This window comes from Daldinia decipiens, assembly GCF_022478715.1.
Source record: "Daldinia decipiens strain CBS 113046 unplaced genomic scaffold F4813scaffold_16, whole genome shotgun sequence".
Lineage (NCBI taxonomy): Eukaryota > Fungi > Ascomycota > Sordariomycetes > Xylariales > Hypoxylaceae > Daldinia > Daldinia decipiens.
This window is the reverse complement of record NW_026054559.1, coordinates 628,387-648,138: the sequence shown is the minus strand read 5'-3', so window position 1 is coordinate 648,138 and position 19,752 is coordinate 628,387. Positions and strand designations below refer to the sequence as shown.

Sequence of the window (19,752 nt, the reverse complement as noted above, 5' to 3'; positions counted from 1 at the left end):
GTCGTATTTGGCTTGGTTGATTGCTTCAATTAACTATCTGGTAGACCGGCAGATCTCATAAGTGCCTCGTGCCCTCTATGACGAGAAGAATACAGCAATGGGAACTTCCTATCGACTAAGAATTTGAACTAGAACGGCAACTGTGGCTTCTATTTTATTAATGACTATTAGGAGAGGATATATCCTTGAGAGACGTAACTCTAGTGGTATAACCCCAACCTATAGGAAATCTTCTAGCAGTCAATGTTTAATCAAAAGATTGTTCAACGGGGGTGTATCAATATATATTATTACTCGAAACCTATATGAGGCTACCCGACAATAATTACTGTTGCAGTAAAATGGGCTATGAACCGGAGCTTTTCCATCGCCCATCCAACGTCGGACGTAATGTCAACCCTAAGTCGGGAATAGTGATGTAACCTTGAGGATACTCGTTTGAATCTTCTCGTGGAAGGATTAAAACCTGGGGACTTTCAGCACTAGAGTCGACGATTCGGATTCTTTTCCTCAAGCAGAAGGAGGAACCCTTTTGCACCGGTGTAAATTTGCGCGTCACAGCCATAAGGCTCTTCAAAGTATCTATAGCCCGTGCTGACCCAGGAGAAGGTTGGGAGCTCCAGAACGAGTGGTACCGGGCAAACACATCCAGTATGTCTATGGCGAGATCCATGTACTCTACCGTGAGCTTCTTTTGGACCGCTAGAGAGTAACGGGTGATGTCCAATAGTCGAGTGATAAAGGGTGTAGCCGTAAATCTTTCTATAAACCGTTGAACGAACCTCTGAATCATAGACCCAGTTGTAAATTCAAGTAATCTCTGTAGAATCTTTACATGTGTTAAGCGACAAGTTAAGACCACGAAAGCAAATTGTTGGGATTCGGGTATCTGCTGAAAGGAATCAGGGCAGAATAGAAGGTCCAAAGCGGTTTCGGTATACGGGAGAAAAGCGGGCGAAATAATATGTACGTAGATTGGCTCGATGTTAGTGGGATGAAGATTCATGTTGATATCAGCTCCGTGTTCCATCAATGACTTCACATACGCTCTCCTTGTCAAAACATCTTTGATCTTTAGTGCTTTGAGAAGTGGACATCGCCTTTTATGTCCGACGACGACGTTAGGACTGGTACCACATTCCAGGACTTTTCGTAACAAGTCATTACCTTTCTGGTAAGAAACAATCCAAAAGACTAGCTTTCTATCGCACGGGGCGCCCTTTTCAAGCAGAAGCATTGCTACCTGAGTTGTCCGCTTGTTGCTTTTTATGAGCTTAATGAGAGCAGAGTTACTTCGGAGAATGAAGTTCTGCTTGTCAATCATCAGAAGTAGCCTTATTCGAGAGAGGTCACACGTCCCGATCACATCTTCAAATAAAGGCCGAATCTGGTCTGGAGTAGGGTTTGGTTTGAATATTGAAATTATCAATTTCACAGCATCAAGGAATCCATTGCGAAATGCGATTTCCAGAGCAGACTGATCCATAATTATCTCGGTTCTAAGCATTGGATTGGCTCCGTGGGTCAGAAGAAGTTCGATTACTTCCAGAAATTTATTGTGATTCTTTTTGGCGACCGTGCGGCATATAAAAATAAGGGGCGAATCGCCCGTGGAATTAGTAGCGTTTACTTGTGCCCCGTTTGCGATGAGTTTTGAAATAATATCTGCCCGCTTAGAACTTGTGCAAGCTGCATGTAGGGCAGTAAAGCCTGCTTCATCGCTCGCATTGACATCCGCACCATGTTGTATCAGCAAGTCCATAGCCGGCTCAATACTATTAAGCGCCGCGATCATGAGAGCCGTGGCATCGGTGTCAAAAAAATTCCTAGCCTCGACATTGGCTCCGTGGTTAAGGAGATATTCGAACCAAGGTAGGGCATACTTAGGAAGATGTACTTCGGGTACTTCCAAGTTAACTCCAGCACGCCATATAGGTATTTTTGCTGACGGGTCTTGAAGACAGAGATGAATAAGCGGTCTATTCATGCCGATTTCGCTCCAGGCCATCTGCACATCAATGGCATATGACACCAACCCGCAATTCTGTTAAAGTTGAAGTTAGAATTGAAGTGCTCAAGACGAGACTCTAAAGCCATAAAAACCTACTCGAGAAAGGCAGATATGATGGCAACCTTCCAAAAACCTCTGGGTGTCGGGCCCGTTAACACTCAGTGCTTTTACGGCAAGCCATTTGTCACAAGTCCACTTGGTTTCTTTCGTCACTTCCGTACCGAATATATATCGTATAAACCAACGAACATACCCAACTGTCTTATTTGATAGGTATAAACGTCGTTCTATTGGGTTCATAGGCGTTTGAATACCGTGACTGAGTATTAGCTTTGCGGTGGATAAATTCATCGCATAAATTGCGAGATGTAACGGAGTACAAAACAGATACAAAGAGGGTTTACACCCATAGACACCAATGGAGTTTAAGCTGAGTCTTGATCCTCTCTTAATTAGAAGTGCCACAATATCATCGTGCCCTCTATACGCCGCCAGGTGCAGTGGAGTTGCATACCAAACATCATCCCATTCCCGGACCATCTAGCTCTAGTCGATGAGGCGCTCCGAGATGAGAGCTTCGTGGGCCAGAGCAGTATATCGATCTGGAATCTCCAAGCCACTATCAGACGTATAGTATTGGAATCTGACAGACCTATCTATACGACCGGTATGATACTGGTTCGGGTTGACGCCATGGCCTAGGAGGAGTTTGACCACATTTATTTGACCTAAGAATGTAGCTAAGAGTAGATTCTCATCGAGAGAGGCCTTATCGAACCTTCTAACTATTTCATTGTTCTCTGTTACAATAGAGTGAAGGCGGCGATTTGTTGAAGATAGCGCAACAACGTCTAAGATGTCGAAGAGCTGATCTATGACTTCGAAGATGATCTCGGTGGGTAATTCTGTAAACGACGCCATGGTAAGTTATTAATAACTTTTAAGAGAAGCAATTGTGTAGATGCGTAGTAGAAGCATCAAGCATCGATGATCAATACTAGATCTAAATAATTCACAGAAGAGATGATAACAATTCAAGTAAGAGCGAGAGGGAGAGAGATACATTTAGGGGAGCCGCAGTTGATGTAAGTAAATGCGCTTGTACGAAGTATAAACCTAAAAAGAAATATGCACTTATACATAGGTAGGTAGGTACCTACCTACCTACATAATGAGGTACCTAACAATACCATAGAAAGATCCTTATCGATTAAGGCTATTCAGCGCTAACCTAGGGGATTTTTCGGAGCCTTGCAGCCGCATTAAAGCCCGGCATGACCAGGTTTTGCAAGTGTGACCTTATCGATCGCATGCTTAATCCTCCGAAGCGAAGCTCTTCAACCTCTTTTTCACCATTCGTCATTCTCCATCAGCCATCATCCCACTGTGGGATACCTCCTCTACTCACCCTCTACCCCTATACCTTCCCCCGCCGAATAATTAGGGCATGATGTTGCCCTCTTCGGTGCGGCGTGTGGTCTCCGCCGCACCTCAATCATCACTACTATCTAACTTGTCCTCCTCGAGCGCTCGAGCGCCAGCCGCCTTAGCCTTCTGTTGTAATGCAAGCAGTCAGCAGCAAAGGCGCTACTCATCCTCGAAGCCTTCGAGCCCTAACGACTCTTCCAAAGGGATTCCAGATGGTCAGGTTACCGCTTCGCCGTCTCAGTCTTCAAAACAAAGCGGAGAGAAGCGCAGGCGCAAGACCAAAGAATGTATGGATATTCAGCCAAAACTCCCTAGTGTTCCTAGCACACAGCATGTGCCGCAAGAAGGTTCGTATAGATCGTATAGATCGTACCGTACTCTATTTAAATCCCTTCCGTACCTGCTGACTCCTTGAATAGCTCTCGCCCTGTCGACATTCTTCTCCTTGCATCGACCTATGTCCGTAACCCATAGCTTCCCCAAAACCATCACCGACGATGCGTTTGCGCAAATCTTCGCTCCTCGCACAAAGAACAACAAGTATGCCGATGTTATGTCTACTCTATCTAGGACCGTCGACGAGCTCGAACAGCCCATGCAAAACTTGGATCTAGATGGCCAACAAAGTGGCGAAACTACTACGGGTCATAACGGCGAGCTAACGCACAAGATCGATCTTAAACACCCGGACGGCACCGAATCGAGCGTCTATGTCCAGCTTAATGCCATGTCTGGTCAATTCCTGCCATTCAGACCCCCTCCCCTGCCTCAAACTGAGGCTACTGCTAAGGCGGAGACCGCTCACGAGGAAGCGGATGATGTACCGCAGTATCGTGTCTACAAGGCCATGTTCACGCTCGAGGAAACTACAGACGAGAACGGCCAGATACGCATCGTAGCGCATAGCCCTGAGGTGATCGAAGAGCCACCCGCACCGAAAACGTTCCTCGAGCGAATGGCTCTTCGCCAGATTCGGTGGCGTGAGGAGGTTCGCGGCCAGAGCCCCGATATGCACGCCATCAGCGTTCGCAGGCAAAGGAAGCTGAAGATGAAGAAGAAGAAGTACAAGAAGTTGATGAAGCGGACACGGAACGTTCGACGGAAACTGGATCGGGTCTAAGTGCTAGCCCCTCTGTACAAAAGAGCAAACCCTAGCCGCCTACAAGATGACACATTTTACCGCGGTGCATCAAGTGGCTTGTCATAATGTGGTGTATAGGTTGGATCGTTATGGTCCCTTTCTTCTAGGGTTCCCTCCTCTAAACTAGATGGTAGCATACATTATTTGATTTTTGTCGGAGCATTCCTGTAGATACTACAACTATTTCCAATCCAACCTAAAGTTCGATAAGTTGCTGGACTTCGGAGACGGTGATAAGATGTATGACTACGACTTCACCGGATTCTCAACCATAAGCGAGATTAGGGAGAGAACGACTTCAGAAGCCGCGAGCGTTGTTGTTTGTCCAGCAGTGTCGTAGATTGGCGCTACCTCCACGACATCCCCGCCGATGATGTGAAGACCGTCCAGCCCGTCGAGAATCGTGAGAAGCTCCCTCGACGACCAGCCTCCCATCTCGGGCGTTCCCGTCGCTGTAATACATGCCAGTCAGCGTCAGTAACTTAATCTCAGCGACAAGCTCCCTATGAGGTAATCATCACCACTCACCAGGCGCAAAAGCTGGGTCTAGAACATCGATGTCGACGCTAATATAGACCTTGGAATCTCCAACACGCTCTTTGATCTGCGAGATCACACCTGCAGTGCCGATCTTGTCCAAGTCGCGGGCTTTGATGGTGTCGAATCCGCAGCGGACATCGTTTTCCATGTCTTTTGTTTTGCGCATGACAGGTGCCCGTATTCCGGCGTGTATGGAGCTGTTGCGGATGAGACCCTGGTGGTCATGTTAGTTTCTAAGGGAATATCATCAGATAATATAGGTGGTTTACCTCTTCGTGTGCGATATGAAGAAATGTTCCGTGGTTCAAGCCGCTTGGAGTGGGTTTGTTAGCTATTACGCTGATGTTGCAGTGGTGTTGTGTAGGTAGAAAAGGAGGTGTTTAGGACTTACGCATAATCTGAAATATCGCCTCCTATAATATCATGGTGTTAATCCCCTTTCTAGATTGACTGACTGTGGCCATTTTCAACTTACCAAGTACGGTAGGATCCCATGTATCTACCGTCGAATCAGCCCAGTGACTTCAGTGTTATAAGAGCATGCTGACCTATATGAGCATCAAAATGAATTACAGATACTTGTCCCCATCGCTGGTACGTCGATCTCAACGCCGACAATGTCGTGGTATGGTCGCCGCCCAGTGCTATTATCCTCGGATGTGCAGAATTGCTTTCGTCGGAAGCTTTCCTCCCGGAGATAACCTACAATACGTCCGAATCAGCTTCTAGGTACGGCTCAAGTTAGGTACTTAAATCATAATGGATAGGGCGTGGCCCAACCTTGTGTGTTTTGTCTAGTTTTGCCAGAGCGACGTTGTTATCCAGCCATGGTAGTGTCGCATCACCGCAGTCGACAATTGTCGCCCACGATTTTAAAGGGTTTTTACCTAGGATCCCCGTCAGATACGACAGTTTAAGATGAATTATACCTCAATCATAATTACCAGTATACACGCTCCATGCACTCTCTTTCTTTATCCTTGTGCTTCCGGCCCTGATACCCTTCGGACCGTAGCGAGCCCCAGGTCTAGCCGTAACCCCCTATTCACATTAGCAGCCTGTTAATCCAAAGGAGACGAGCATGGGTAGGCACTGACAGTATCAAACGGTGCGCCCAATATTGCAATATCGTATTTTTTATCACCAACTTCTTCATCTGATACGCAGTTAAGATATGGCAGGTTCGCATATGTCGTTACGCCATTGAATTGACTTCCGTCGACAATATCCACGTCGTCATCTACGCCCATATGTGCCTTATAGCCAGGCGCAGACATGGGTTGTTGGGGGAACTGCCATGCCCCGAGGCCAGTTCCGCTTAATGCGAGTACGCAATACCAGAAATACATGTTGAAGATTATTTCAACCCTGGATTTAAATAATGATTTATAGTGAATAATTTAACTGTAGGGTAACAGTTGCAAGCCATGTATGATAGATTAAAAACCTATGACAGCTATATATAATACATAGCAGTCCCACCTTATCGTGAGGGGTATAAGACATGGACATGGTTCAGGAATTTATATCACGAACGGAGTTTTTTTTCGATAAGGAGGCAACGCTAAGTAAATCATATTATATACTATTTCATCAATTATTGGGTAATTTCCTGATAATCAGAAACGGATCTGAGGAATGCTAGCTCCATTAACGATTCACGAATAAAATACATGGTGGTATTGAAACTTATAAATGCCTACCTCCTAATATATCTAGATAAATAACGTACAATAAATCCAGGCAACACTCCCGGGATAGCTGGACGCTATAAAACAAGACCTTTTTTATGCCAAATCCCGACGACCAGCAGTATTTGCCCTAATTTGATTTCCAGGCCAGAACGCCTCCACATGCAACCGAAGCCCAACCGAAAGAAGAACATTTTCATACAGCGCAGGTTATGCTATCATCCCGTAAAGCATCGAGCAGAACCCGAGCCGTCTCCTTATCCGCACCGCCGTGATCTTGTTGGCCTTGCGCCGCAGCGCCTGCGTCTTTCATCTCCTCGTCGCTCCACGCCCTCTCGATCCAATCGTCCTCTCCTACACCATCGCCCGTTTCTGCGTTTAGCCCGTACGCGGCGAGGACTTCGCTGGCAAGGTGACCTATGTTCAGCGTGTTGCCGAACACTCCGGACATGTCGATGTCAGCGGGGTTTAGTGCAGCATGGTGCCCGCCGAGATGTGAGTCGGAGGCGTTGTTGCCGTTGCCGTCGAAGGAATTAGGCGAATTGGATTCCTCGTCCGACGAGAGCGAGTGCACTGTACCCGGCGTTATGTTTATAGTCGAGTTCGGCGCGAAGTAGTCCGTCCCTTGGTTATGTACCGCTGACGCCGTCCCAGAAACGGACCTCCCACTTGCCACGAGGGCCCTGATTGAGCTGAAATCAGCTGAAAATAGCCCTCGTAGGTTTTCTGGGAAATCCGACTCTTCTGCTAGCCGGCCCTTGCTGAAACATAGATCCATTGTCATGGCTAATCGTAGATAGTAGCCTGGTTGAGAAGCTAGTATATCAGTCCAGTCCGCTGGCGCGGGTTGCTTGCCATCCGTGGAGAGGCCCGAGAAACACCATCCGGTACTAGCAGGGGCGTCCAGCTGAGCCAAATTGATGATATGTCGGATGGTTTCGCTGATATAGTCCACGCCGTCGTATTGAGGTTGATATGTTTTCATCGCTTCGATAAGAATATTAAGACGGTGTTGCTTAGCTGCCATCTGCGGATCTGTATCTACTGTTCCGGTCTTATTCCTATTCTGCGAAGATAGCTTGACGTCGATAATATGAAGGACCAGAGGCAATGCGGTACATGCAACACTGAGACAAGTTAGATGACCCCTAACAGGTACCTGGATTATGAAGCCGGTAACTTACGCGCTAATTGGCAACCAACGGGCAAGGCGTAATTGAATAAGTTCCTTTAAGCATTCCGTCACACTACATGCCGCATCTTGAAGCTCGTGCCTATTCTCGTAAATATTCGAAAATTCCCGGAGGTTGTTGGTAAGGTTGGGTGAAGTGCAAGCCACAGCCAGCTGTAAGACTTCGTGATGGCAAAGAGCTGCCCTGGCAGAACTTTACTAAGGCGTAAGCAGGTTCATCCTTGCTAGGAAATAGTATGGGGTATTACTTACTGGTAGTGCATGTACATGAGATTGGTGTATAGGATCACGGAATCGTGCTGGTAATGCTTGTTATTCGCAGTCGTCATCCTTGGTGTAGTCCCGCCACCGAACATTGGAAACCGGAGCGTTGCGCTTTTATACCATCGTCTTAACGCAGCCTTGCACTCTTTCAATTTGACTGCCCCTTCTGCACCCAATTCCCTATCCCACCCAGGTACGTCGTCAAGAGGGAACACTAAAGTTACGAGATCGGTCAAGACCGAACAGAGTTCTCCAAGCTGGACGAATATCTCGACGAGGCACCTCTTGGTTTCCGGGTTATATACCTTAGACCGGTCAACCTCGTCGGCAAAGTCGATGTATCCGAGACCAGTGTTGCCATCGATATCGAAATGCGCCCGGGATATTTGTAGACTCCTCCGCACACCGAGAGCTAATATGCGATCGCGGATGATGCAACACCACCATAGGCGTTTCAATATGTTCTGCTTCTTGTGCTGCACTGGATCGGTTAAAGCAGAGACATTCGGCTTAACTGCGTATAAGTGAGCATCGGAACTCTTCGCGTTCTGTATGGCAATGCCAAGCCACGTGCTGTTCAGCTTCTTGGAAGCGAGTGACCAATTCGTGGCCCAAAAGGAGAGAAGCAGAGCGGTTTGGGATAGATCAACCAATGATGTTTCGGTGTCGAAGTCGAATAAGAGCTGATTCCGCATAAGTATCAGTTAAAAGTATTGGGAGAGGTGGTAACTCACCTTGGTACGCCTATAGAAAGTAGCTCTTGCGGTGCGGATACTGGGAAATCCAAGAGCTTTGATACTACTTTTTGAAACGAACTGTATTTTGATCAGCTCTCATCGGCGTGTCGATGTCGCGTGAGTATGGACTTACATTACAAGATGCGAATAAGAGCGCTTGAAAAAAGACGAGGGTTAACTTGTCTCCCGACTCGGAGGAATTTTGATTACAATACATGTCCCAAAAGTCTCCCTCGTTGAGGATCGGCATTATAGGATGGATATGTAAGAAGTACTGTTGGACGAACTCATCTAGAATCGCTCTTGTCGGAACTCGGAGACAACCTTGAGACTCTAGATAGTTGACATCTTGGGGCATGATATTATGCAGATTTCCTATACTTATGAATGGATAGTAGGAATACGTGATGTCAGCGTTGACTGCGATGCGCTGATCTCCAACCCAAAGGGGTATATCAGGAGACATAAAAGAGTTGAAGGTATTTAACGGCAAAGACGTGGCTTCTAGACTCCTGGTTAAACTAGAGAAACAAATTGATACAATTAAGATATAACTTACCCTGGATTAGAGGGACGGGACTTGGTATTTTGTTGCTATGTTGTTCATTTAATCCACTCTGCGTCACTTGTTGCGGCGCCTCCGAGCCAATCCATCCTTCTGCTTCGACATCCGGCGTCGCCTGGTTTTCAGCACGGTTTGTCGAATTGGATGCATCTTGTAGCGGAACAATGTTCTCTCCATCTACTCGCAGTGAAGGTAACTGCCCATTGGCTCGCGAATTTACTACATCTTCTGAGGTCCGACCATGTGCACACTCCTCCGCCGAGTAAGGGGGATACGACGATTGAGAATTGTCGTTTTCACCTCTCTGGCCTCTTCTACTAAATAACATAAGTAGAGGCACATAAAGACGGAAAACATGTAACTTACAACCTTGATGCTCTCCCAGTCACGACGCAAGTTTCGCTGTCGAGATAACAATTCATACACGGTCGCCCGCGCTGTGAAACATCACATCTCACTTTACGACTCCTACATGACAAACAGGCTTTAGGTGCTCGCTTTCGCATCTTCGCCGCCGCCTTCGGTTTGGGCTCAACTGTCTCGACGGTGGTAGAAGACATGGTGACAGGTGCATATTCCATGATTACCACCGGCAACCCTCTACGCAACGTTGGGAAGTGAGTTGAGAAGGAGAGGGATAATAACTAGCCCCCAGGAATTGGAGAAGTTCGTGGGGTTGTGGGGTATAACTCCATAGTCCCCGACTGGGCAACTACGTAGTAGACAGGCCGGACAGGCAGAGGTAGTATGTGAAGAAACATGGGGATCTAGTTATCCTTGGCGATCTCTATTGTTGGGAGCCCCGGCCTCTGTCCATGTTGGGCTTAGACGGCGGCTTTGTTAATTAATAATACACAGGACGCTTGGCTAGGGTGATGCAGGGTCTCGCCCGAGTTGCGGCCGGAGTACCTAGTCGATACCACTTGTATGAGATCTTCGTAGCTGCTCAGATCGAAGCGGCCATGTGGTCCCCTTTGCGGAGTCTCCGAAGCTAAAGTGGACCAATAGTAGCATTTTGCGGTGTAGTCAAAGAGAATCGGCCATCAATCCTCACGCCTTATAAGTCTCGTGAAAGGAAGAATTTAGTCCCCTTTTACGGGGTAGACTAATAAGCGTTCTCCGGTACGTCAACCAAGGGAATTCCCGGAATAGGCGAGCTGACAAGGCAGGCTATTCCATTGATTGATTGATTGATTGATTGAAGCATCCATTGTCCTAGGCTAGAAGATGTATTTGTATTAGGTCAGATCTATCTCATATACCTTGCAGAGGGTAGGGATGGTTGCGAAGACGTACATGACCTGTACTATTTTACCGCGGCAAAAACCAGGATTCGGCAAAAAAATTCGGTAATAAGTCCTTATCATTCAACATGCCTGTCTCCCTCTTTGATCTACATAGTAGCAAACACCATATAGGTAAACTAGGACAATTGATAAGTGCGTCAATTATCCCACATTTCTCTTAATAACGAATAGATCATAGAGGAAGCGATCATTGCTATGAAACGAATTATCGACGAGACAAGTTCTTCGAGAGTAGTATCGAATTTTTCACATGCAAGGCACCAGGGGCTGGGCAGCTCAGATCATTCATATATCATTATTAACTCACTATCAAATCCACCAACTTCTTTTTCATTCGCGTAAATTTATCGGCTGCGTACCTGATTGTTCCACTTAATTGAGCTGTTACAGCGTTTAAAGACCGCTTTGTTAGAGCATACGTTTGTACCCAATGACCAAAGGCAAATCCTGCCCCTCACAGAAGTCTTTAGAAGTCAAGCAGTGGTTCAAGTAGTTTAACTACTACCTATACTATCCCTACTATTCTTATATTTGGTAAAGCGATTCAATAAGGCCGGTGTATAATTATTCATCCCACATGTATAACACGAGTCTAGATTTCACCTGTGGGTACTGTACCTCCACCGTGCCCCTATCTTCACAAATAGGGTTCTTTATGGACTTCCCTTAGGAGGGGTTTCAACCACCGTCCATTCATCAGCCGAATCGCTATCGTAGTTACCGGTCTGATTTGGCGGTCGGCGTAATCCTCTTGGATTATCCGTATCTCCATTTTGTATGATAGTGGGAGTGTTTGACCTCTCGTCGTAGGCCCCATGGAAATCCCCAGTCTGTAGTAAGTTAAGCCCGTAGTCTTGTTCATCAGTATACTCATAAGATGTGGAGTTCTGAAGACTGTTAATATCGAACCCTGGCTCATTATCGAGGTGGTGGGGCATGTTGTATTCGTAGTCGATATGATTCAAGTACTCAAGGAAGAAACTTGCTGGATTATCCAAACTAGGCTCGACTCTTAACGTCGTTACCTCTGACTGCTCTTGAGAAGCTGGGTTGGAGTTATCTAGCATGACGCCTACCATACGCTGCCTGAATGAGTTTATTACTGTGCTATTTATATCGTTGACCATGAGTAAGATCTCATCTTGAATGGACGAAATCGGTCTAGACGACAGACCCTCCAGAACGGATCTTACACGTCCTGGGAGTTGTCGTTCGACTTCTTGCTGGTAGGCGCGATCAAATTGATCAAGTATATCAGTGATAGTGACAACACTTGCGTAGTCTAAGATGGTTAAGTTAGAGTAGCTAGAAGAGGGCAATATAAACAACTTACACTGTGACGGTATGGACCTTTCATCATCGTCTGGGAATAAAATCTGGTAAATCTTCTTCCAATCCTGTACACGTCTACACTTAAGATTTTCCCGTTGATGCTCGTTGAAGCCTTCCATTGGATCAGGAGGAGCTGATGATACCGCACATGGGGTTAAATCTTCATAATGACTATCCAGTCCAGCGGCTGTGTCGAATCTTGACTTGCATCTCCGACAACGATGTACAAAATGAACTCTGTACAGATGCTCCCTATTGAGGTTAGAAGTATTCCAGAGTACTAGAGTCGGGAAACTTACTTCAGTCTAGCAATTGAAGCCCAACCCGGACCATTGCATGAGCGATTGATTGAAATCCTATGAGGATCTCTTTGGTGAAATGGGCATGCCAAAAGTTTCTTAATATCATCTAGATCATTTCCTTTGCTCTTCTTCCTTGGGTGTTGCTGATTTCCTTCATCGTCACTATGCTCATCCCGATCCCTCTGTCTTCTCTGATTCTTGTGACGCAGACCTGCAAGGGAAATATCCTGATTACTAGCATGTTCGTTTGAGCGAGATGCAACTTGTTGACATCTACCATTTCCACCGTCCCCTGTGCATTGGCTCAGCATGGGCCTCAACTGGATAGTAACTCTTGAGATGAGCCAATTCCTCTTGCGTATAGAGAATGAACGGGCGAGTGAATGAGCAAGTGAAAGATAACTCAATTCAACTAGCTCGGGTGATGAAAGTGAAATTGTTGAATTGGCTTCATCGTCATTCTCAGAGAAACTCACTTCTTCCTTGACTGAGTGAACTACTCTGCTTTGAACCGTATTTGGTAATGCTTCATTTATAGGTGCTCCTGTTATGCCTTCACCGCAACGTAAGTACCGCGGGACCTGTCTGGGTCTTGGCTTGGTAAGGTGGCTCATAAATGTACTCTCCTTGCTTCTGACCGGTAGTGAGTGTAGCTGATGAAAAGTGTTGCTAATCTTCAGATCTAAAAAACTGAATGGGACATCCTCAGATTCGATTACCCATTTTTCGAACGACCACGTCTTCATAGAAAAAGCGCCGATACTGTCCTTATATATCAATGCCATGGGCCTATAGTAATCAATCTCCAGGTCGACCTCCAATGCCGCCATAACTCCCGTCAAAGCGTAGATCTTGTCTCGGGGGTCAGAGGTCCTGAGCTCAGAAGAGAAAGACAATATCCGGGATATTTCCAACGACAGGCTTTGCGTATAAGTCTTGTTGATATTTCCGGTAAAATTGGCGCTGTTTCTGTCAAGAAGCAGGCGGAGCATAGAACTAGTTGTCGTGAGAGAGTAAAAATGAATTGCTTTCGGTAGCAAGTGATTAACTCCTTCGCGCTTCACCACAGCAGCTTGTTGAAGTAAAATGCCAACAGATTCCCATTCTATTATATCCGTACCCGAGAATACGATTTTCCGGTGAGAAAGTAGCGCTTCCTGGAACGTCCACAATCTCGTCCAGTACTGCGATTCGAAGAGTTTGCGTACCGCAGACTCTCGTAAGTTATTAACCCCTAAGATATCCCTATCAGCCTTCCAGCCGCCTGAAGCGCGAGGATCCTGGCGAAGTAAACGCCGCCGTAATCCAGTCTTCGATCCCAAATGATTAGACACATACAGATCTTCCTGAGAGTAAGAGTCCCCGATGAAGCATAAAACTGTCTCGGCAAACCGATAAATATCGCCCATTAACCTGACCTGGGCACTCTTTTCGCGCTTGTCTGATTGATTAATGCAGATTGCATCAACCCAGAAATATGGTGTGAAGGCTGGACCTTGACGAAGGTCGCGCAACGAGTCTCGAAGAGAACGCAGGGCTTGGAAGCAACCCCTATTAACAGGCAATATACCACCATTACATTCGACGTGAATATCAAGACTTGGGTCGCCCCAGACGTAGGATAGCGCAGTGTATTGCGGAATCTGACCGTCTTCCGTCAGAGAATGAACCTGAAGTTGACATCGAATAGGATCAGCTGGATCGTTGCCAGGCAATAGACTCAGCAGTCTAAAACTACGACCATCCTGAAGATGCTGGTATTGGTATCGTGCCATTGAAAAAAGATGAGGCTGGATGAAACTGACCTAGTAAAGAGAACCAATTCAGAGATGATCGTGAGATGGAGTAAATCGAGTCAAAAAGTCCAAGTTCTCACCTAAACTATTCAGTAATTTAAACCTAGGGTAGGCTTAATATAAGATAAATAACGACCAATACATTCTGCGCAGGCACTGAATTCGCAAGTGCGAATTCTCCTGCAGCGCATCCGCCGTTCTAAGCATGGTTGGCCCCCACGATTAGTAGGCAGACTCGCAAGGTTGACAGCCAGCAAGGCTTTGTGATCAGCTCATAGATCAACATATAATAGTTCCTACTATGAAATAGGACCGCTTTCCCAAATGAGACCTATAGTCCTATCAAAGATACAAGGTTAAAGTTTACCATATTCAAGCAGCTCGGCGTGTCCTAGTAGAGAATGTTCTAGATAATGCCGGAATTTTCTCGCGTAGCTCGGTAACATAACGACGATAGGATTATGCCTTTTGGGACGTACTTGTGAAAGAGACATTGACTTTTAGGGCTTATGGCGCTTAACAACCTGCCTTGCTAGTTGACCATTCTCTTCTTTGGTTGCCTCACCTAGGTCACTTTGCCGCCTTGGATGTATGTAATGGGAACTTTGTTGATGACGGACATGTGTCTACGGGTTAAGTGTCTAGGTAATCACCGCCACACTTATCCTGGCACGATTCGAACGCCACCATCAATCTCAGCAGCTTAGCTTATGGTCTCGGCTGGAATCTTCCTAATAAACACCAACCAACGTCATTTATAAATTTCCCTTTAGTGAAGATTAATACACAACTTGATCAATAGAAGTTGCAGGAAATTCATATATTACAGTCGCATCAAGAACGCTATACGTATTGCTCGTCGCTGATCTATATTATCCTATCTACAATGAAAAATGCTATTTACCCCACGCGACACCTCAATCTTAGACAGTTTCTCCTTCGATAATGGATAGATAGTTGAGGATCACCCAGGGGTGTTAACACACTACAATTCAATATCGAAATTACCTAACCTATGACAATATAGTTCCCTGGTTGGTAGCCCTTGGAACCACAACGCCGAGTACAATGTTACTCGCTTAAACCTGTTAACTTCAAGCTGACAGCCCAAAGTTTCTCCTCAGCAGCGGGATTGAAAGCCCACACATTGTAGCCGCTCGCGTAATAAGGCGCTCCTGGTGGAGTCTCCTCAGCTTCGGCAACATCGTCAAGGTAAATCCCCCCTTTGCCCTCCAATTCCTTCGCTATAGCAGCCCAAACAGTGGTCGCCGCTCCTTGGGCGGGATTCTTCAGCATCTTTGAGATGCCTGGATCATCGAGAATCTCTTGGGTGGTAGGCATATATCTCGCCAGATTCGTGAGAATACCCCCCGGGTGCAAACTCAAAGCCCGCAGGTTTTGGGACTTGTATCTCCGGTCTAATTCATTCGCGAAGTAGACATTGGCAAGCTTGGATTGACCATAAGCCTTAACCGGAGTATACTCGATCTTTTCGAAGTTAAGGTCGTCGATGTTGATTTCACCAAGGCGGTGGGCGGCGGAAGATACCGATATGACGCGAGAGTTGAACGAAGGGCTTGCGGAGGCCAGGAGAGCGTCCTTAACTAGGTGGAAGAGATAGAAATGGCCTAAATTAAGGTCAATCACTTACAATATGCGTAATGGTATACGCAGTACTTACCTAGGTGGTTTGTGCCAAACTGCAACTCGAATCCATCTTCGGTCTTGCCCTTGGGACATGCCATGATTCCTAAAGGGAGTCAGCTGAATTCAAGAAACACGATAATCACCCCCCGATCCGTGAATCCATACCAGCATTGTTAATCAGAACATTGAGTTTATTGCCACTCTTGCGAAGAAATTCTTCTGCTCCGGCTCGAATACTTTTCAATGAAGCCAAGTCCATTTCAATGATGTCAACCTTTCCAGGCTTGCCATCGGCCAAAATCTCTTCAGCAATCTGCTTGCCCTTGGTCACATCTCGAACAGTTGCATAGACGTCAGCTCCCGTTAGGTGAATGGCCTTTGCCGTCTCGAGTCCAAGTCCGCCAGGCGAACAGCCTGTGATAAGAACAACTCTACCAGTCCATGAGGGGCTCGAGACAAGACCCTGATCTTCTACAACCTGAATAGCTGTCGGGCGGGCATCTCCTGGACCCTGGTAATCCTTATGTTGTTCAATGTAAGGAGCGAGACGTGCCATTTTGTTGCGATATTAGGATGAGAAAGTTTGAAAAGTACCTGAGTGATGTTGCCGGTGGCTTCTTTTATACTCGCCAAAGGACCGAATGTCAAATTCGGGGACGGCGTTTAAAGCGGACACTTTTTGGATCACTAAGTATCCGACATTACAAATTCAAAATATATGAACGTACCTATGTATGAACGGTATGCACGTCTGATCTATTTTATTTTATGTCCGTTATATCCATTGACGTATATCCATTGATGCATATCGTAAAATGGATCCTCTCACGGAACACAGTCAGCCAGTGTCACTTAGACACTAAGTGATATTTAGCGCTACCTCGAAAATTTAGATAGTATTATAACCTTGCATATAATTGCCAATTCAGAATATACTTCCTACTTCCCCAAGAATTAGGCCATTAATCTTGAAGGTCAATGAGATGACAACGACTGCAAAAAAGGAAATTGTTCCCACACCCAATACTATCTAAGCACTAGTTTTAAAGCCGATAGCTTATACAGCTGCATCAAGTTCGATGAGTCAGTTAATAGCTTGACCTGACCTGGCTTGGGTAGATCGTAAATTTTTTTTGTGTAATAATTACATACCTTGAGGGTATACGTATATATTTTTGATCTAATAGGATTCGTGCATTTTCTGTTTCCTATATGGCTAGACCTGTGTCTTTGTAAGGTTTTCCCAGGCCAAGTCGAGAATATGGCCAGGTAAGCCTCCTAAGTCAACATACCTGACCTGACTTGACTTATCGAACTCGCTATATAGCTAACGGTGAACTGGAACTTAACGGTACGTAGATTATAGGGGTTCAGTATGTGATTTGCGGCGACTTTTGGAAGCTCAGTTATTCAACAATGTGGATAATAACATGTAATCTACTTGACTATAGCTAGGGGGCGCTCATATAAACCTCTTCGAACAGCTAGAAAACGAGAAAGATAGAAGAGTTTTATATAAGGGCTTCAAGCGTGACTATATACTATGATGAGACTCCAGGCTCTCCGTATCTCATATTTAGCGTGAGACCCCCCCTTGACTCTAGTAACTAAGGTCTTGATGGTTTGGAGAGCGGTGAAATGGGGATATAATTAGGGATAGCTTTACTTTCACCACTGCACAGGTACTATTTATTAGTGGGCTAGTTTCTTTAGAAATAATATTGTATCGCACCGTGATGATGCAATATGCAATAAGATAGTTGTCGTATTAGGCAAGTTATGGCATTTATAAATGTATCACAACAAAATGAAAGCAAGGTGAGAAGTACCTTCGGCATAGGTCTCCGGCCCGAAAACGGGCTGTAAATTGGTGCCGTCGCCGCGGGATGTTTATTATGGGTCTCGGGACCGCGCCCGGGACCGAAGACACTGAAGGTTAAATAGAAGAAATGATTTGCTAAGCTACCTAGGTACCTAATTTGTTTGCAATGTAAGACTAAGCTGATATTTCTTACCTAATCCCAATAACGTCCCCAACGGGTCCGAACAAGTGGTGTTGTTGCCAAGGATCCGGGGCATAGGCACGGATATAAAAATCTGACGTCAACGACATCATTCTCAGTCTTCCACTCCGATTCTTTCTCATTAATTCAATTTAGAATACCCCCGACATCGAGTCCCTAAAGAAAAAAGAAATGGTCACCTTCAACCTCGCCTATACGGCTCCTATCAATCCTTCCGGCGCCTTGCCCGCCCTCACGATTCCCCAGATCTGGGCGGGTCTAGAGCGCAAAGTTCGGCGCGCACAGGACTTCGTGCCCATCATCGAGGAGTGCAATGTGCTGTCCGAAGAGACATCGCAGGAGACGGGAAACCTGACGGTTGTACGCGAGGTCCGGTTCGCGGCAGGCCAGGAGCCAGATAGTGGTAGCGGAGGCAGACTGGTCAAGGAGATATGCACGCACTACCCTCCATGCCGTGTCGACTTCGGACAACCGGACGGAAGCAAGATCTCGAACATTGTTAGCGAAGGACCCGATGGAGAGTTGCTTATGACGTATGCGTTTGAGTGGAGATACCCAGGTGTCAAGCAGGGGAGCGAGGAGGCGAAGAAGTTAGAGGAGAGAAGCTGGAAGGTGAGTTTCCCTTATATGACCATGCTGTAGTATATTTCTAATATAGCCCCGGCTCGCAGACAGCGAAGATGGCTGTCCAAGGTACTATTGACACTGTACGTCGACTAGTCAATGACGGCGAAATACAGTAATGGATGACCCCCATTTGAGGTGTTTAGGGAGTTCGCATATCATGATAGTCGTCCGAGTCTGCCTCTATCATACGACGCTAATGGAGAATTAAAAATGGTTAAAACCTATTTGCCTATTCGCTATGAATTTCTCACGTCTTAGGTACCTAAATTGACATACCACGGGCGTTGAGGTAGATTCGGAATTTAATTTTAACTAAGGCCTTGCTTTTTAGAACTACTTCTTATTAGTCCTCTGTCTTCGAAAGTATCCTAATTCTCTAATAATTGAGACTCCAATGTGAATCCTCAGAGTAATGAGTTGATCGTGTCCCTCCTTATAGGTACCATGTCTTATGCTTTTAACCAGGGCCGAAGAACTCGCAGAGAGGCAGCGTCGTGTCCACGGTGCCTGGGAACCCGAAGGCCGAAGGGGACTGGATCTTGGTGCCATTTTATCATAGAATCATCCACGTGTGGAATATATGGGAAACTATATTTGTCCCAAGACCAAATACGCCCATGATTTATGACCGATTCACATCGATCCCTATCTCCTATGTGAAAGAACCAGTGAAGCAACCCAAGTAAGCGTTTTGCCGTGATCCATTCGAAATCTAGAGGGCTGTAGTAGTAGTATTCATCCATGTTCTCCATCTCTTCCTTTATCGATGGCATCTCCTCCCTGGTGAAAGCGCTTGGGTCGTCGACAAATGGTTCCCAAGAAGGAGGATCTTTACTAGTTAAAAGTTCGACCCGTTTCGCGGTCAAGAAGGTATCGAAACGTTTTCTACAATACCACAGATTGCGGACAGACCACATGACAAGTCCGACTTCAGACGACACTACATGCAAGTCGCTTACTTTAGGCCAGTTAATGATAGTTAAGTGGCAACACAGGATAGAGAGAAATTTGCTTGTTGCGTGAAAATGGTATAACCTCTCCAATAGCTGGTACACCAAAAATATCTCAGGGCGCCTTGAATAGCGCGTCGGATTTTGGGTTCATTCTTTTTAATGTATCGAGTTTCCCGAGGAACGTGGAAAGAAAAT

General features: G+C 46.0%; 8 protein-coding genes across 8 annotated transcripts; 2 read left to right on the top strand and 6 right to left on the bottom strand.

Moving 5' to 3' along the window:
* Positions 1 to 267: 267 nt before the first annotated feature.
* F4813DRAFT_359507 (ankyrin repeat-containing domain protein) lies at positions 268 to 3,101 on the bottom strand. Its single transcript, XM_049243344.1, has 2 exons — positions 2,108 to 3,101; positions 268 to 2,044 (listed from the first exon to the last, which is right to left on the bottom strand). The coding sequence occupies exons 1-2, from the start codon at positions 2,549 to 2,551 to the stop codon at positions 347 to 349; spliced, it is 2,142 nt and encodes a 713-aa protein (XP_049099735.1). The 5' UTR covers positions 2,552 to 3,101; the 3' UTR covers positions 268 to 346.
* F4813DRAFT_389509 (uncharacterized protein) lies at positions 2,558 to 2,932 on the bottom strand (the record flags this gene model as incomplete). Its single annotated transcript, XM_049246845.1, has 1 exon — positions 2,558 to 2,932. One exon carries the CDS (start codon positions 2,930 to 2,932, stop codon positions 2,558 to 2,560), a length of 375 nt encoding a protein of 124 aa, XP_049099736.1.
* A 357-nt stretch (positions 3,102 to 3,458) lies between the features above and the next one.
* On the top strand, positions 3,459 to 4,559 carry F4813DRAFT_380833 (uncharacterized protein; the record flags this gene model as incomplete). Its single annotated transcript, XM_049245605.1, has 2 exons — positions 3,459 to 3,786; positions 3,859 to 4,559. 2 exons carry the CDS (start codon positions 3,459 to 3,461, stop codon positions 4,557 to 4,559), a joined length of 1,029 nt encoding a protein of 342 aa, XP_049099734.1.
* A 65-nt stretch (positions 4,560 to 4,624) lies between these two features.
* On the bottom strand, positions 4,625 to 6,598 carry F4813DRAFT_73359 (arginase family protein). Its single transcript, XM_049248840.1, has 9 exons — positions 6,218 to 6,598; positions 6,065 to 6,161; positions 5,901 to 6,007; positions 5,669 to 5,822; positions 5,596 to 5,619; positions 5,512 to 5,533; positions 5,390 to 5,432; positions 5,109 to 5,334; positions 4,625 to 5,032 (listed from the first exon to the last, which is right to left on the bottom strand). Exons 1-9 carry the CDS (start codon positions 6,467 to 6,469, stop codon positions 4,827 to 4,829), a joined length of 1,131 nt encoding a protein of 376 aa, XP_049099733.1. The 5' UTR covers positions 6,470 to 6,598; the 3' UTR covers positions 4,625 to 4,826.
* Positions 6,599 to 7,007: 409 nt separating this feature from the next.
* F4813DRAFT_380831 (fungal-specific transcription factor domain-containing protein) lies at positions 7,008 to 10,129 on the bottom strand (the record flags this gene model as incomplete). The annotated part of the gene is made up of 7 exons (XM_049245604.1): positions 7,008 to 7,938; positions 7,996 to 8,196; positions 8,256 to 8,950; positions 9,002 to 9,082; positions 9,138 to 9,508; positions 9,564 to 9,886; positions 9,936 to 10,129. The coding sequence occupies 7 exons, from the start codon at positions 10,127 to 10,129 to the stop codon at positions 7,008 to 7,010; spliced, it is 2,796 nt and encodes a 931-aa protein (XP_049099732.1).
* A 1,400-nt stretch (positions 10,130 to 11,529) lies between these two features.
* Positions 11,530 to 14,285, bottom strand: F4813DRAFT_389505 (heterokaryon incompatibility protein-domain-containing protein; the record flags this gene model as incomplete). The annotated part of the gene is made up of 3 exons (XM_049246844.1): positions 11,530 to 12,158; positions 12,210 to 12,460; positions 12,508 to 14,285. 3 exons carry the CDS (start codon positions 14,283 to 14,285, stop codon positions 11,530 to 11,532), a joined length of 2,658 nt encoding a protein of 885 aa, XP_049099731.1.
* Positions 14,286 to 15,377: 1,092 nt separating this feature from the next.
* F4813DRAFT_389504 (NAD(P)-binding protein) lies at positions 15,378 to 16,509 on the bottom strand (the record flags this gene model as incomplete). Its single annotated transcript, XM_049246843.1, has 3 exons — positions 15,378 to 15,934; positions 15,988 to 16,056; positions 16,119 to 16,509. 3 exons carry the CDS (start codon positions 16,507 to 16,509, stop codon positions 15,378 to 15,380), a joined length of 1,017 nt encoding a protein of 338 aa, XP_049099730.1.
* Positions 16,510 to 17,872: 1,363 nt separating this feature from the next.
* F4813DRAFT_73164 (DUF1857-domain-containing protein) lies at positions 17,873 to 18,887 on the top strand. Its single transcript, XM_049248838.1, has 3 exons — positions 17,873 to 17,943; positions 18,113 to 18,589; positions 18,649 to 18,887. Exons 2-3 carry the CDS (start codon positions 18,149 to 18,151, stop codon positions 18,718 to 18,720), a joined length of 513 nt encoding a protein of 170 aa, XP_049099729.1. The 5' UTR covers positions 17,873 to 17,943; positions 18,113 to 18,148; the 3' UTR covers positions 18,721 to 18,887.
* The last annotated feature ends 865 nt before the right edge of the window (positions 18,888 to 19,752 follow it).